This window comes from Ovis aries, chromosome 6 (genome assembly GCF_016772045.2).
Source record: "Ovis aries strain OAR_USU_Benz2616 breed Rambouillet chromosome 6, ARS-UI_Ramb_v3.0, whole genome shotgun sequence".
Taxonomy (NCBI): Eukaryota; Metazoa; Chordata; class Mammalia; order Artiodactyla; family Bovidae; genus Ovis; species Ovis aries.
In genome coordinates, this window is record NC_056059.1 from 116,762,384 (window position 1) to 116,779,681 (window position 17,298).

Below are 17,298 nucleotides of genomic sequence, written 5' to 3' on the forward strand. Positions count from 1 at the left end.
AGTTTGAACTGAGCAATGAGTCAGAGAGTGAAAGTCGCTCAGTCGTGTCTGACTCTTTTCGACCCCATGAACTATGGAGTCCATGGGATTCTCCAGGCCAGAATACTGGTGTGGGTAGCCTTTCCCTTTGCCAGGGGATCTTTCCAACCCAGGGACTGGACCCAGGTCTCCCGCACTGCAGGCGGATTCTTTACCAGCTGAGCCACGAGGGAAGCCCAAGAACACTGGAGTGGGTAGCCTATCCCCTCTCGAGTGGATCTTCCTGACCCAGGCATCGAACTGGGGTCTCCTGCATTGCAGGCAGATTCTTTACTAACTGAGCTATCGGGGAAGCAACAGTCAACCTAATAAAATTTAAGCATAAATTTGAGTGGTTACCAAGCACTTATTATCACAGAACATAACAAACGGAGGATGCTCTATAATAAACCAGCAATTACCACGCGGTGCCCTCCCCAGCAGACAGACAGCAAACCCCAGTGAGGGGTGACGTGCGGCCTGACAGAGCCACTCTCACGCCGCATGCTCACTTTCTATCACACTAGAGAACCACTGTCTATGAGTAGAGTTTGGGGAGAGTTCTATTTTTGACTGATTAGAGCTAATAACATTAGCCAGAATAACTGATAAAAAATTAAAATTTATGACATGAATCAATAAAAGTTCGTTCAAAACAGCTAGTGAGGCAAAACTATCTAAGGTACGAAGAAGGAAACAAACCTAACGATCTCACTGCAATGTCTAAGGTGCTCAGCACGAGCCTCAGGTCCTCTGACAGGAGGCGGCGCGTGCCACCCTTCCCAGCCATCACCCCTCTGTCCTGCCAGGCCTGCCCGGCTGCCCCCGGCTCTTCACTCACCTGCCGGCAAGCCTCCGCTGCACGGCGCCCAGGGTCCCTCCTTCAAGCTTGCACCTTTCTACATAACAGTCCTTTAAGAGGACTGTCATTTAAGACCCTGTGGAGCCCGGCCAGTGTTAGAGGACTCATGCTACGTTCAAGCTATGTTACCCGCTACCGCCAGGCCCCGAAAAGCTGGAGAACTGGGCTGCTCTCTGGGTGGGCAGAGGCCCTGTGGTCCCCAGCTTAACTCATTATGCCAGTACCACCCTTCACATCCTGGTCAATTCCTAAGGGATGAACCATGACGTCCACGATTGTTTTTACAAGTGTAAAGGTTCAAAACTCTAGGAGGTTATGACATTATGGTAAAAAGAAACGTTTGCAGACCCTCCCATGAACGTGGCTGCTGCCCCACACAAGCCGTCACTTTACGGATCTGTTTAAACACGCTCTCAAGGCCTAAGCGGTGCGTGAGCGCCCTGGCCCTTTCTGCACACTCACCTTACTGTGTGTGAAGGGGGGCGCTGTGTACAAGGTGGGGTGGATGAGAGGGCGAGGCAGGTGCGGGACGGCGTGCACGGGCGCGTGCCCATGGATGTGGGGGTACAGGTGCAGCGCCGGGTGCGCGGGCTTCTCGGGGCTCAGAAACTGGTGCCCGGGAGGCAGGGCACCAGCGGCCATTGCTGACGGCGTTAATCCAGACGCCTCTTGTTTACAAACGTGGCATTCACAAGCGTTTGGAGCTTGTTCTGCCTAAAGGGAAAGAAAAAAAGAGTTTTTAGTGAGTGAGTACTGAGTATTTAGGGAAACAAAGAATGACAAGGACTGAGCGAGTCAGCCACACAAGAAACAGAAAGGCAGCGGGCCGCCCTGACCCCCCGGGTGGACGGGCCCCTCCTCGCGAGGTGGACGAGGGCCCCCAGGACTGGGGCTGAAGAGGCCTGGGGAGACAAGGCATGCGCACCTCACCCCGGCTGGGTGTCTGCCGGGGCGGCAGCCTCACCCGTCTGCATCCCGCGCCTGTCTGAGCAGGGCCGCGGGGACTGCAAGATGGCGGAGTGGAGAGAGGGAGCTGGGGGCAAGCACAAGGAGGCCACTGGTGCCAGGCTCTGCTGGGCTCACGGTGCCTAACGGGTGGCTACACAGAGGCTCTTCAAAGGGCACCAGAGACGGGACTTCCGGCTAAGGTGGAATGAAGCTGTCGCTGACTCTTCTCCCTCAAAACAAGTGCAAACCTGAAAACAACTGTCAGAGGCAAGCGTTCTGAGGCTGGAAATCGACCAAACGGAAAACACACTGAGAAGTGTTTACTCACGGAAACCTGCTAGAACTTCTACTTAAGCACAGAGTGGGTCTAGCTTTCTTGCCCAGGGCTCTTCCTATCCCCAACTCCCTACACCCTTTAAAAACTAACTAAAAAACAAAAATAACATAATTCAAGAATCGATAGCAAAATTAAAAATGGTACACTAAAATTTTGATATGAAAAAAGTAGAGACAGAGGCACAAACACACAAGACACAGAAACGACCGACACAGTGGGAGGCGAGGGCACCACACCACGGGCACCAGCGGTGAGTGGGAGGCGAGGGCGCCACACCACGGGCACCAGCGGTGAGTGGGAGGCGAGGGCACCACACCACGGGCACCAGCGGTGAGTGGGAGGCGAGGGCACCACCACCACGGACACCAGCGGTGAGTGGGAGGCGAGGGCACCACCACCACGGACACCAGCGGTGAGTGGGAGGCGAGGGCACCACCACCACGGACACCAGCGGTGAGTGGAGCACTCCAAACAAAAGGAGAAACTGGCGGACAGGGTGAAAATACAAGATCAAGCTAAAAGGCTGGAGAGAAAGACACAAAGAAGCTAAAATTAAAAGGGTAAAAATTCATAAAACATGCACACAGTATCCTGAGGACAGCTGGAATGGCTATATTAATATTAGAGAAAATAGTCTAAGATAAAAATAACAGCAGGGAGATATTTCACGTGACAAAAGGGCCAATGTATTAGGGAGGCAGAACAGTAATTATATGGACACACATTAAACAACACTGTCCCAAAATGCATGAATCAGAAACCGGAGGATTTGAAAAAGGAAACAGATCATCTGAAAGTTAGAACAAGACTTTAATATGTCTCTCTCAGTAATTTTTAGATTTAGATAGAAAATCAGTAAGGATACAGAAGACTTGAATAATGCTATCAATTTGACTGAACTTTCATTTATAGGACATTCAAGTGCACATCTAGGTTAGACCACATGTTAGGCCATAAGGCAAGTCTTAATAAATTTGGAAGCTCTAAAATCAGTAATCTCAGCTTTAGATTTAAGAAGTTAGGAAAAGAAAAAATTAACCCCAAGAATATATTAAAAATAATGGAGATCAGAACAGAAATCAATGAAACAAAAAAGAGAAAAATATAAAAAAAAACACACACAAAAATTGATTTACAAAAATATAGCCAGAGTGACTGAGGGAGTTAAAAAGGAGTAAATAAAATTACCCAAATCAGGAATTAACATGACTACAGACTCCACAGAACTAACAAGAGATAATAAACAACCATGAGACATCATATTAGACAGCTTAGATGAAACGGATAAATTCCTAAAAAGACACAAATCATTAAACTCAATCCAAGAAGAAATAAAAAATCTGAACAGACCTGTATCAAGTAAACAAAATTTGAATTAGTAATTTTCCCACAAAAAAAGATCAGGTCAATGGGATTTCCCTGGCGAATTCCATCAAATATTTAAGAAATGTCAGTCTCCGACGAATTCCTTCGGAAACTCAGGCAGAACGAACACTTTGCAGCTCACTCTCCGAGGCAAGGACGCCACTGTTGCTGCTGTTGTTCAGTAGCTGAGTCGTGCCTGACTCTCTGCACCTTCCAATTTCATGGCTGCAGTCACCATCTGCAGTGATTTTGGAGCCCAGGAAATAAAGTCTGTCACTGCTTTCACTTTCCCCCTTCTATTTGCCATGAAGTGATGGGGCTGGATGCCATGATCTTAAGTTTTTTTAATGCTGAGTTTCAAAGACATCATAGACAACAGACCAATATCCTTCATTAACATAGATGTAGAAATCCTAACAAGACATTAGCAAATCAGTCAAGCAACAAATATTTTTTTTAAAAAAGACTATATGCCATGACCAGGTGGGATTTATCCCAGGAACACAAGATTGGTTCAAAATCCCCTGATGAGATACACCTTGGTAACAGAACAAAGGATGAAAATCACAAGGACATCTCAAGAGATGCAGAAAAAAAGGCTTCTTAAAAACCCAATGAATATTCACAATAAAATTCTAAAAAAAATTCTAAAAAAAAACAAACCCAAACAACCCTAGGAGTAGGACAGAATTTCCTTAGCTTGACAAAGGACATCTAAGAAAAACCGACAGCTAGCACCACATTTTACCAGTTGAAGAGTCGACGCTGCCCCCCCACGACTGGGAACAGGCAAAGGCGTCTGCTGGCGCCACTCCTAGTCAGCGCTGTCCTAGAGGCTCCAGCTAGCTCAGTAAAGCCAGAGTAGGAAATGAAAAGAATCCAGGCCACTCACAGACAACAAGATTTTGTATGTATGAAACCCAAAGTAATCTACCAAAAAAACCCCAAACAAACCCACAAAACCTCAACCACTCTAGAAGAAAAAGTTTATTAGCAAAGCTGCAGAATCCAAAATCCATACCTAAGAACCGACTGTGTTTCTAAATGTTACCAACAACCAACTGAAAATCGAAACAAGGGCTTCCCTGGTGGTCTGGTAGCTAAGACTTCGTGCTCCCAATGCAGGGGCCCCCCGAGGTCCAGCCCTGGTCAGGGGACCAGCTCTCACACGCCGCAGCTGAGAGCTCTCACGCTGCAAGCGGAGACTGCACGCCGCCAGGAAGATGGGCGACCCTGTGCCGCCACCACACCCAGCGTGGCCAGGTGAACGGATGAAGAGAGGGGACCCAAAGCGGAAAATGCCTTTACGTAGAATCGAAAGACACCTAGAGGCCCAACGGACTTAAGAGACAGACTAGAAACTTTTAAAAACTGCAGAAAGAAATTAAAGATGACCTAAACAAATGTAGAGAAATAGCATGTGCAATGCCCATAGGTCTGTTTTCCCAAAATTGATCCTCATCATCCCACAAATAAAAGATTAGGCCCAGAGGGTTCTGGTAATGAAGTCTATCAAACATTCAAGAATTCAATGCAGCCCCGTTACAGCCCAAGGAGGTCTTCGTAGAAGGTAACAGTGTTAGGGTTAGTTGCTCAGTCGTGACCCACTCTTTGCGACTCCATGGACTGAAGCCCACCAGGCTACTCTGTCCATGGGATTTTCCAGGCAAGGATATGGAGTGGGTTGCCATTTCCTTCTCCAGGTTGTCCCTAAAATGCATTTGGGGGGAGTTCCCCGGCGGTCCAGTGGTTGGGACTCAGCACTCTCACTGCCGCGGCCCGAGTTCAACACCTGGTCAGGGAACTGAGCGCCTATAGGCCACGAGGCGCGGCCCTCACCCAAAAGTAGCAAGACAGAGCGTGTGCAAAGCAACTGTCCTCTAGTAAAAACCGATTCGAGAAAGCAACATTCCAGGGGTCCCTAGCGGCTCAACTGGTGCAGAATCTGCCCGCAGTGCAAGAGACCTGGATTCTATCCCTGGGTTGGGAAGATCCCCCGGAGAAGGGAATGGCTCCCCACTCCAGTATTCTGGACTGTACAGTCCATGAGGTCACAAAGAGTCGGACACAACTGAGCCACTTTCACTTTCCCACCTGGAAAAAAACATATATGGAAATGCAGAGGACTCTGAACAGCTTCAATTCTGAAAAAGGCCCAGCAAGAGTAAGGCAGATCCTGCCTGACTTGCAAACCTATAATCCAGCAGCAGTCGAGCAGAGCACGGGTTTCCGGGGCGTGGAGGCTGGGGCAGGATGCCGAGCGTGGTCGCGGCCCCTCAGCTGCAGTCGGCTGATGCGCAGCCAGCGGCCCCGCGATGCAGCAGGGAGCACGGGCCTTCTGACACAGGCGCTGCGCCAGCGGGTACCAAACGACCCTCGCCGCAGACCTTCTGCAAAACTGAGCTGACCGGACCACAGACCCAAGCAAGAGCCAAAGTTACAAACCTTCCACAGCGAGACAGTTTTGTATCAGGTAAATTTTTTGGATATGCCATCAAAAGCATGATTTATAAAAGAAAAAGCTGATAAACTGGAATGCATCAAAATCAGTAACTTTTGCTTTTCAAAAACACTGTAAAAAAAAACCAAACTAATAGATGTATCACAGACCAAAAGAAAATATTTGTGGATCACATACTTGATAAAGGACTTGTTTAAAGAGCTCTTAAACCCAAACACTAGATAGAAAAGGAAACAGCCCACACAGCCCTTAAATATATATGACAGAAAGCTTAACTTTGCCCATAAAAAATGAAATAAAAACTGAAACCTCACAGGGTTACCATTTCTCATCTATCACATTGGCGAGAGTTCAAAACTCTCCCCCGTGACAGCAGGGGAGGCCACCACACTCCAACCGGGGAAAGCCGCTGCTAGAGACCCTCCTGGGGACAAAACCACCTGCACTGAGACGTCAAGACATGTGCGGTCACTCACGGGAGCATTTACGATAGGAAAGGAAAGGGAGGCAAACACAAGTGTCCATCAGCGGACTAAGAACAAAACACAACACGCCTAGGATCCGTCTCCACCGTGGGGCTCAGAGAGGCCGGCAGCAGGGCACGGGGGAGTGAGCTCCAACCAAGGTGGCCAGGACACGCTGCTGGGCGGGGCGGAGGCACTGTGTGTCAGGGTAGGCCTTTCTCGTCAGTAGGGAAGAATGTTTGCACCTGCACAAATCAACACTGGAAGGACACACAGTAACTAAATCTGGTTCTGGGGATCAGGGGTTGGGGGGACCAGGGGCTGGGGTGATCACAAGCTGGAGGTGCACAGGGGCTGGGGGGACCGGGGGCTGGGGTGATCACAGGCTGGGGGTGCACAGGGGCTGGGGTGAGCAGGGGCCAGAGGTGGGCAGGGGTTGGGGGTGAGCAGGGGCCAGGGGTGAGCGGGGCTGAGGGTGAGTGAGGGCTGGGGTGATCATGGGATGGGGATGCGCAGGGGCCGGGGGGACTGGGGGCGGGGGTGAGCAGGGGCCAAGCGTGAGCAGGGTCCAGGGGGACCGGGTGCCAGGGTGAGCAGGAGCTGGGGGGACCAGGGGCCAGGGGTGAGCAGGGGCTGGGGGTGAGTAGGGGCCAGGGGGACTCGGGGCCAGGGGTGAGCAGGGGTTGGGGGTGAGCGGGGGTGAGGGTGAGCGGGGGCTGGGGTGAGCGGGGGCTGGGGGGACCAGGGTCTCGGGTGAGCGGGCGGCTGGAGGGACCGGGGGCTGGGGTGAGCGGGGGCTGGGGGTGCGTGGCGTCTGGGGGTGCATGGGGGCTGGGGGTGAGTGGGGGCTGGGGGGACCAGGGGCTGGGGGTGAGCGGGGGCTGGGGGTGTGCAGGGGCTGGGGGGACCAGGGGCTGGCGTGAGTGGGGGGCTGGGGGGGCCGGGAGCTGGGGTGAGCGGGGGCTGGGGGTGCGTGGGGTCTGGGGGTGTGTGGAGGCTGGGGGTGAGGGGGGCTGGGGGGGGACCGGGGGCTGGGGTGAGCAGGGGCCAGGGGGACTTGGGGCCAGGGGGACTCGGGGCCAGGGTGAGCAGGGGCTGGGGGTGATCACGGGCTGGGGGTGATCACGGGCTGGGGGTGAGCAGGCGTTGGGGGGGACCGGGGGCGGGGGTGAGCAGGTCCTGGACCAGGCCAAGGGGAGGAAGTGGGGGCAGATGTCCCAGGGCACACCTTCCAGCGTCCCCTCTCCTGCCGACCGCACCGCCTATTACAATGCTCTAATCAGCCTTGGCTTTCACGTGTTCTGCCTTTAAGAACTGCCTAAGCATCTATCACGAAACCAGAGTCTCTAGGAAGAACCGACAGTCTGGTGGAGCGGCCTCGGCTCTCGCCAGCCTGACCTTCACTAGTTTCTCACAGTGACGTACTTTCGTGTTCAGCAGCACTCACGCTGAGAGAAACCAGACACGGAGACGACAGCCTGGGAAAAGCCAAGTTCAAGGAAATAAAGCCGTACCTGCTGAGCTGGGTAAGATGGGGGCGGGCTGTCCACTTTACTTTCCTCTTTCCTGGGGCTCCCGCTCCCTAGAGCTGTGTCCTCCTTCGGGGCTCCGGGGGGCTCCCCACTACTCTCGCCGTCTGCCTCCTCGTCGTCAGCTTCCGAGGAACTGCTGCTGGTACTGCTTACCTGAGGGGACTTTAAAGACAGTCGCTTGTAACTTATGCTTTTTAAACCCGAATAACACAGAGCGCTCAGAGCCTGGACACCGTCTGGGGTGGCTCCTCGTCGCGATGCGGAGGCTGGGCGTGTACCTCGTCCTTCAGGGCCAGGTTCTCCCCACCGCCATTCAGCTCTCCGTGGACGCCGTTCATGCTGGCCACCACCTCGGCATCCTCGTAGTTACTCAGGGGGTAAATGTCGGCAAACTTGGCCGACAGCGGGGCGACGTCCTCATCGTCACTGCAACTGAGATGCGCAGAGACGTCACCGCGGGGCCGTGCCTGCTGAGGACAGCGCGTTGCCCACCCAGGAGAGCCGCACTCGCGCACAGGGGCACGACACTGGGCCCCACGCACGCGTCTCAGCGGCTCCCGGTGACCTGGACCAGGAGGAAAATACCCAAAGAGGGCCGCTTGTTCTGTCCAGAAGAATGGAAAACAAAACTCCGAACGGAGAAACATTAAGAAAACCACAAAATCTCAATAGATCAACTTGAAGTGCCCTGCTGTACAACTGTTCTGCCATTTTTAAGCAGATGCTATTTTTTATTATAATTAAAAGGGTACAGAAACCAACCTTAGGTCTTCAGTGTTTGTTTTTATAAGCACCAAAATTTTAGCAATAATCAGCTGAACAAAACATTAAAGGCACTAATACGACAAAACACTGACTTTTCACCACAAGGCCAGCTGCAGTCAAGTCCATTCAAACACAGTTACCAGCTTTAGCAAGACATCCAAGCGATAGGCAAACTGCATATCTACAAAAAAAAGTAACACAACTTCAAGGCTGTGGAGACTGCTTCACACGTAAGGCTTTCCAGTGCCTGAGAAGAGCTGGCACGAGCTCCCAGCTCGGCGTATGTGGCTCAAGGCCTGACAGCAAGCGCCGCCCCCATGGGCCTACACCACCACGCCCCCACATCCACCGTGAGCTTCAACCTTCCAGAAGGGAAAGCCTAAGAACTGGAGCCCTTTGGGCTTCGGGGCAGGAGGTCCAGAACAGCCAGACTCAGCTTCATCCCACTTCTGGGAGAACTGAGTCAAAGGACCATTGTGCGCGGCCACCTGAAGCTGCCACATAAAGCATGGGCAGGCCAGCTGCCGGGAAGGCCCGGCTCTGGGGCCCCCGCACCTGCGGACATGGGCACCGCCCTGGGTGGTACCCACACCGCCCCGGGGGAGCCGAGTAAAGTAACAGGCTCACGCGCTGCCTGCGGCACGGCGACTTGGGCATCCAGGCAGCCCTGCGGCCCCGCCATGGAAACGCCGAGCGTCCGTCTCACACTTGGAGCGGCAGCAGGAGAAGGACACACGTGGCAAGGAGCCATTAGGGTGCTGGGATGGCCGCGCCTGCTGGGAAGACACAGACCCCACGGTGCGGGCGGCCAGGTGCCCGCAGCGCCTCACGGGGTCCTAGCTCCGCCCCGCCCGCAGCGTGGACGCCCACGGCTGGTGTCAGCCTCTAAGACCCAGGAGCAGGCGGCACTCTGCCAACCTGGGTTCTGCCCTGATGACCAGCGCTTGGCCACGGCCGCTCTGTCCTGAGTCGGCTCACACCTGGCTGTGATGGCCCTCTGCCCTGCACAGGCTCTGAGGGAGCACAGGGCTCAGTGAGAGCAGCCGCGGAGCTCAGCGCCCGAGATCAAAGCCACGCTGAGAACTGAGGGACTCCAAAGGAGAGCCTCAGGGCCACCACACGAAATTCAGGTCGGGAGGCCAAATCCCGAGGAACACGGGCAGCAAGGTCCGGGCAACCATCCCTTCCCCAGGCTCCTGACCCCCACAGGCGCCACGACACACGGAGAGTATGTTTAATCTCTTAAATAAACACCCACCAAGGGAATGGCCCATCCAGGAGTCGGATGGGGCCTGCTTCCCACCCTGTGAACTGGTGACCCCTTGCTTGCACAAAACGTCTTGCAGTTGATGTGGGAACATGGACAGAACCTCTCAGTCGCTTGCTAAAGTGACCATCCAAGCTCTCAGCAGGACACAGAGCAAGCGTGGATGCCGGATGAGGATGAGGCGGACAGGTACGGGCCAGCCCAGCACAGGAGGTGCTCCCTGCAGACCGACGCGCGCCTCCCTCACTGCATCCAGCAGCTCACGAAAGAGCATCCATTCTCGGGCTTACTGCGTCCACGTGTTAAAAGCGATTTAAAACAACGAGGGGCCCTTTCTCTGGAAGAGCTCCCTTACAGCTGCCCACGCTTCTGCAGACATTACTGTGTCCACATCTAGGAATCAGACGAGTTAAGTTTCTGAAACCTCAGGACAAAGTCATGACTTACAACGTTGGTGCAGAGCCGTTGTCTGCGAGGATGAGTCTGGGATGCTGCTGAACGGTGATGGGAGAGCTGGACGCCGACCCTGAGCTGGCTGACGACACGCCGGGCGGCCGCATCTCGGACAGGCAGTCGGGAGCCGCGTCCACCGGGAGGGGCAGCTGGTGAATGTGGATGTCGCCTGTGACCGGGGGGTCCATGATGCCGCAGGTGAGGATGTGGGAGAGGCTGCAGTCGTCACAAGCACATCTGCAGGGAGTGAGGGAGTCAGCGCAGGGCCAGCGGGCAGAGCAGCACCCAGGGGTCCCGGGCGCGCTCACCTCCGCCGGTAGTTGCAGTTGGGGCAGTCGGGCACGCTCAGCCGTGATGACAGCGCGTGCCGCATGGTGTCCGTGAAGCTGTTCTCGCCAGCGACGGCTTTCTTTTTCGTGAACTGGAGAAAACCACGAGACAACAGGTTAATTTTGCAAGACTTGCCCCATGACATGGCTGTATTTTTCAGTGATTCTGATTCTGTGCACGTCCCACTCAGAGACCTGCTGCCTGCAGCTTCCTCAGGAGGGCCAGGGCTGGGAAGAGGGGCAGACGAGCAGTGCACGGCGCGGGCGGGGAGAAGCCTGGACAGAGGTCGAGGGGGTGAGCCCACCAGGCTCCTCAGCAGCACACACCCCGTGACACCCTCATGGGGGACGCCCAGCCCTTGCCCTCCCGTGGGATGCAGGAGGCAGTGTGGATGCCGCCATCCAGGCTCAGGGTGCCCAGGCCAGCAGGAGCGCCGAGCGCCGCCCCGAGCCCCCGTGCCCACACACACAGGGCAGCCGTAGTCCAAGCCCACAGCTATGCAGACACTGTTCCCACGGGGCAGGATGGCAGGGGCCGGGCAGCACGTGTGGTGCCGGCAGGAGGGGCAAGGCCGCTGCAGGGCGCACCAGCTGCACCTGGAGGAGCGGCGGGCCCGGGGGCCACCGAGGGGCCAGCGCCTCAACTCCTGGACGCGGGCCACACGCTGAGTGCGCGGAGCGCAGGTGCCCTGTCTACCCGCGCTGCCCAGAGGGGACCACAGGCGGGAGGGGAGCAGAGCCGACGGCTCTCACTGCAAGAGCAGCCAGCAGACACTGGCACAGGCACCGGGGCAAGCGGGCAATGCCCCGAGACCCGCATGCCAGGCCTGGGAGCGCTGCTGAAGTGGCGGGCAGGGTGGGGCGAGCCTGTGGCAGGAAGGAGTGAGCCAGGCAGGCAGCAGCCGAAAGACAGCACAGCCCCGGCACATGAGGAACGGACCAGGCCCGGCCCTGGGGCCTCACTGTGCGTTGCCCCTGGAGGGGAACCGGAGACACAGCACCCACCCAGGAGGAGCCCGTGGAGGCGCGGGGAGGCTATGGGCCGGGAGAGCCACTCCATAAACGTGGGTGTCCCTGGAGGAGCGGAAAGGAGAACCAGCCTGCAAACAGGTCTGCCGAGCAAGACGCGCAAGGTGGGCTCCGCAGCCCTTCACTCTGCGGCAAGCAGCTTCACTCCGGCAGCGCCCTCCCACCCACACGCACCTGCTCTTCGATGAGCCGCCTCTGCTTAAAGAGCTCCCAGTCCTCCGTCAGCACGCGCTGCTTGGTCTTCACTGTCATCTGCGTGAGACGCACGGGAACGCAAAAACAGAGTCTTAGTACCAGCAGGAGCTACCAGGACACTTTCAAGGGGAGGCTTTTCAGATGGCGCCAGAGACTGCATGTGGAGACAGGAGACGCTCCCACTACAGAGAGGGCAACGGGCTCTCTGCCTCAGCAGCCCACACCGGCTCGCGCAGAATCGTCACAGTTGTCGTGCACGGAAAACACAGAGACAAACTCACACCAAAAAGAGAAACTGAGATATCAGAGACGGGCCCGCCAACCCGGGGAGGAGACGGTCCCCGCTCGCTGAGTGCCAGGGCTGCTGTCTGGCCACGAGCCTCAGCCCAAGACAAGCATGTCCCGGAGCCGGACAGCGGTGACCGCCACAAGAGTCAGTGCGGCTGGCACAGCGGACCCGCAGGCTCGGCCGCCGCGAGGGCGGCACCGCAGACTCGGACTCCTCAAGGGTGGCCAGGTCTGAGGAGGCAGACTTGACCACAAGTAAGAACCTGGGGGAACAGGAGTTACGAACAGGCTCAAGGCACTGAGCTACGTGGAGGAGGCGGCTGTGAGATGACTGAGTGATAATCACATAGACGCATCCTTACAAGTTATTAAAAGCTGAAACACAACCGCCGAGAGGACAGAACGGGGCGCGCATCTTCCAAATGATTAGAACACGGGGGCGGGGCGGGGGGGCGCATGTCCTACAAGGAAGGACACACCACCCCCAGGGGCTCCCCTCCAGCCAACACAGGGCAGCTGCCCAACTGCCTACTGAAGAGCCGATCACATCTTCAAGTCAGACAAAAACGACCAATACACCCTCCAAATGAAACAAGCGTAACTTAATACAAAACTTCAACTAGTAAGGAAGAAGAGGTAAAAGCTGAAAGTACTGGAAAAACCCAGAAGTAAACGTGACCAGTAAACCCAAAAGTTGGTTCTCTGAACTTCCTGCCAGGCTGAACCAGGGAAGAAATGAGCCACAGACACGGCGGGAGGGAGCACGGACACAGACACACAGGAAGCGGCTTCTCGGCAACCGGAGGACGAGCGAGCAGGTGACGCCTCTCATGGAAAGGAGAGCTGCACACAGGCGTCTCACCAGCAGCTCGCTGGCCCTGCCAGTATGGTCTAGAAGTCGAGCCGACGAACTGTCCAACAGTCCAAACAATACAGACTTCTTCCGGCAGCTGGGGCGGGGGTGAGGGCGGCTACAGTGCATGGGCAGAGCTGGGGGGAGGCCGTGGGCAGAGCCGGGGGCTGGGGGGGAGGCCGCGGGCAGAGCCTGGGGGGGGCCGTGGGCACAGCTGGGAGGGGAGGCCGTGGGCACAGCTGGGGGGAGGCCGTGGGCACAGCTGGAAGGGGAGGCCATGGGCAGAGCCGGGGGGAGGCCGTGGGCAGAGCCGGGGGCTGGGGGGGAGGCCACGGGCAGAGCCTGGGGGGCGGCCGTGGGCACAGCTGGGAGGGGAGGCCGTGGGCACAGCTGGGAGGGGAGGCCGTGGGCACAGCTGGGAGGGGAGGCCGTGGGCACAGCTGGAAGTGGAGGCCATGGGCAGAGCTGGGGGGAGGCTGTGGGCACAGCTGGGGCGCCAGGAGCACTGCCTGCCACCAGCCTGGCCTCCTAAGTGCTCTCTCTGCGGCCTGACGCCAGAGGGAGGGAATGAACCGCCCTGGGGCCGTCAAGTCCCCACTGCTGTCAACTGCCCTGTGAGCACAGCTTACACCCACCCCTGTATCTGAAGGATGTGGATAATTTCCTACACAAATATCAATTTGTAAAACTCACTTAAGAAGCAGAAATCCCCAAAAATGCTCATAAACACAGTGTTTATTGAAAAGGCAGTAAAAAATATTGAGTCCCTGTTCCTCCCCCTGCAACAATGAACCAGGTCCCAAAGCTTTCAGGCGGGATCTATCAGTCTATCCTTTTCCTTCACGGAATGGGAAAGTTGAACTATTCTTGAAAACTGAAAAACTTGTTAAAAAGGAAAGTTTTCCCATTTATTCTATGAGATTAGCATAACCTTTCTACAAAACAAACAGGACCTGGAAGACGAAAACTCGGTAATACCTCAGAAAACAGCTACAGTAATACAGACCCTGAACAAAATACCTGATCATGGGTTACACAATAGTATATGCTCTAGCGGGATTTAATTACAGGGATGCAAGAATATCTCAAAGTTAGGAAGCCTAATGGTTTTTCCTGTGGTCATGTATGGATGTGAGAGTTGGACTGTGAAGAAAGCTGAGCGCCGAAGAATTGATGCGTTTGAGCTGTGGTGTTGGAGAAGACTCTTGAGAGTCCCTTGGACTGCAAGGAGATCCAACCAGTCCATCCTAAAGGAGATCAGCCCTGGGATTTCTTTGGAGGGAATGATGCTAAAGCTGAAACTCCAGTACTTTGGCCACCTCATGAGAAGAGTTGACTCATTGGAAAAGACTTTGATGCTGGGAGGGATTGGGGGCAGGAGGAGAAGGGGACGACCGAGGGTGAGATGGCTGGATGACATCACGGACTCGATGGACGTGAGTCTGAGTGAACTCCGGGAGTTGGTGATGGACAGGGAGGCCTGGCGTGCTGCGATTCATGGGGTCACAAAGAGTCGGACACGACTGAGCAACTGAACTGAACCGAATGTAATTGAACACCAGAACTGGACATGGAACAGCTTAATGGTTCAAAACTGGGAAAGGAGTACGTCAAAGCTGTATACTGTCACCCTACTTATTGAACTTATATGCCGAGTACATCATGCGAAATGCTGGGCTGGATGAAGCAAATCAAGACTGCTTGGAGAAACATCAATAACCTCAGATATGCAAATAACATCACTTTAATAGCAGAAAGTAAAGAGGAACTAAACCACCTCTTGATGAAGGTGAAAGAGGAGAGTGAAAACCCTGGCTTAAAACTCAGCAATCAAAAAACAAAGATCATGGCATCCGGTTCCATCACTTCATAGCAAATACATGGGGTAAAAGTGGAAACAGTGACAGATTTCATTTTTGTGGGGGGCTCAAAAAATCACTATGGCCAGTGACTGAAGCCATGAAATTAAAAGACACTTGCTCCTTAGAAGAAAACCTATGACCAACCTAGACAGCATATTAAAAAGTAGAGACATTACTTTGCCAACAAAGGTCCATCTAGTCACAGCGATGGTTTTTCCAGTAGTCATGTCTGGATGTGATAATTGGACCATAAGGAAGGCTGAGCACCAAAGATTTGATGCTTTGGAACTGTGGTGTTGGAGAAGACTCTTGAGAGTCCCTTGGACTGCAAGGAGAACCAACCAGTCTATCCTGGAGATCAGTCCTGGGTGTTCATTGGAAGGACTGATGCTAAAGCTGAAACTCCAATACTTTGGCCACCTGATGCGAAGAGCTGACTCATTTGAAAAGACCCTGATGCTGGGAAAGACTGAAGGGGGGAGGAGAAGGGAACAACAGAGGATGAGATGGCTGGATGGCATCTATTTGGAACTAGTCTGCTGTTCCATGTCCAATTCTAACTATTGCTTCCTAACCTGCATACAGGTTTCTCAAGAGGCAGGTCAGGTGGTCTCGTATTCCTATCTCTTTAAGAATTTTCCACAGTTTATTGTAATCCACACAGTCAAAGGCTTTGGCATAATCAATAAAGCAAAAATAGATGGTTTTCTGGAACTCTTGCTTTTTTGATGATCCAGGGGATGTTGGGAATTTGATCTCTGGTTCCTCTGCCTTTTCTAAAACTAGCTTGAACATCTAAAAGTTCACAGTTCACATCTTGTTGAAGACTGGTTTGGATAATTTTGAACATTACTTTGCTAGCATGTGAGATGAGTGCAATTGTGCAGTAGTTTGAACATTCTTTGGCATTGCCTTTCTTTGGGATTGGAATAGAAACTAACCTTTTCTAATCCTGTGGCCACTGCTGAGTTTTCCAAATTGGCTGACATATTGAGTGTAGCACTTTCACAGCATCTCATCTAGGATTTGAAATAGCTCAGCTGGAATTCCATCACCTCCACTAGCTTTGTTTGTAGTGATGCTTCCTAAGGCCCACTGACTTCGCAATCCAGGATGTCTGGCTCTAGATGAGTGATCACGCCATCATGATCATCTGGGTCGTGAAGATCTTTTTTTTATAGTCCTGCTGTGTATTCTTGCCATCTCTTCTTACTATCTTCTGCTTCTGTTAGGCCCATGCCATTTCTGTCCTTTATTGAGCTTATCTTTGTATGAAATGCTCCCTTGGTATCTCCAATTTTCTTGAAGAGACCTCTAGTTTTCCCATTCTATTGTTTTCCTCTATTTCTTTGCACTGATCACTGAGGAAGGCTTTCTTATCTCTCCTTGCTATTCTTTGGAACTCTGCATTCAAATGGGTATACCTTTCCTTTTCTCCTTTGCTTTTCACTTCTCTTCTTTTCACAGCTATTTGTAAGGCCTACCCAGACAGCCATTTCGGTCATAGCAAACACCCTCTTCCAACAACACCAGAAGACTTTACACATGGACATCACCAGACGGTCAACACCGAAATCAGACTGATTATATTCTTTGCAGCCAAAGATGGAGAAGCCCTATACAGTCAGCAAAAACAAGACCAGGAGCTGAATGTGGCTCAGATCATGAACTCCTTACTGCCAAATTCAGACTTAAATTGAAGAAAGTAGGGAAAACCACTAGACCATTCAGGTATGACCTAAATCAAATCTATTATGATTATACAGTGGAAATGAAAAATAGATTTAAGGGCCTAGATCTGATAGAGTACTTGATGAACTATGGACGGAGGTTCGTGACACTGTACAGGAGACAGGGATCGAGACCAATCCCAAGAAAAAGAAATGCAAAAAAGCAAAATGGCTGTCTGGGGAGGCCTTACAAATAGCTGTGAAAAGAAGAGAAGTGAAAGGCAAAGGAGAAAAGGGAAGACACACCCATACAGACTTTTAAACATGCTGAGCACTGCCTGTGCGTGTCCTGTTAAGGGTTTCCGCATCGATACTCATTACAGAACTATAGTTTTGGTCTGTAGTTTTCTTGTAGTGTCTTTGGCATCAGACTTATGCTGGCCTCAGAATGAGTTAGGAAGTGTTTCCTCCCTTTTAGTTTTCTGGAAAACTCTGAGAAAGGTGGCTATTAATTCTTAAATGTTTGCTAGAATTCACCTGTGAAGCCTCTGGGTCCTGAAATTTTGTTGGGAGATTTTTGATTACTGATTTATAGGTTTA

At 53.3% G+C, this 17,298-nt stretch overlaps 1 protein-coding gene across 8 annotated transcripts in view; it reads right to left on the reverse strand.

Annotated features, from left to right (window-relative positions):
• FAM193A (family with sequence similarity 193 member A) overlaps nucleotides 1-17,298 on the reverse strand; it is a 150,598-nt gene that overhangs the window by 30,304 nt on the left and 102,996 nt on the right. For all 8 annotated transcript variants that reach the window (XM_060417466.1, XM_027971298.3, XM_042251714.2 and 5 more), the window contains 6 exons: nucleotides 12,005-12,082; nucleotides 10,781-10,893; nucleotides 10,467-10,709; nucleotides 8,266-8,419; nucleotides 7,970-8,149; nucleotides 1,343-1,594 (listed from right to left, as the gene is read on the reverse strand). In XM_060417466.1, coding sequence (XP_060273449.1) covers nucleotides 1,343-1,594; nucleotides 7,970-8,149; nucleotides 8,266-8,419; nucleotides 10,467-10,709; nucleotides 10,781-10,893; nucleotides 12,005-12,082 — 1,020 coding nt within the window. The remainder of the gene's footprint in view (nucleotides 1-1,342; nucleotides 1,595-7,969; nucleotides 8,150-8,265; nucleotides 8,420-10,466; nucleotides 10,710-10,780; nucleotides 10,894-12,004; nucleotides 12,083-17,298) is intronic.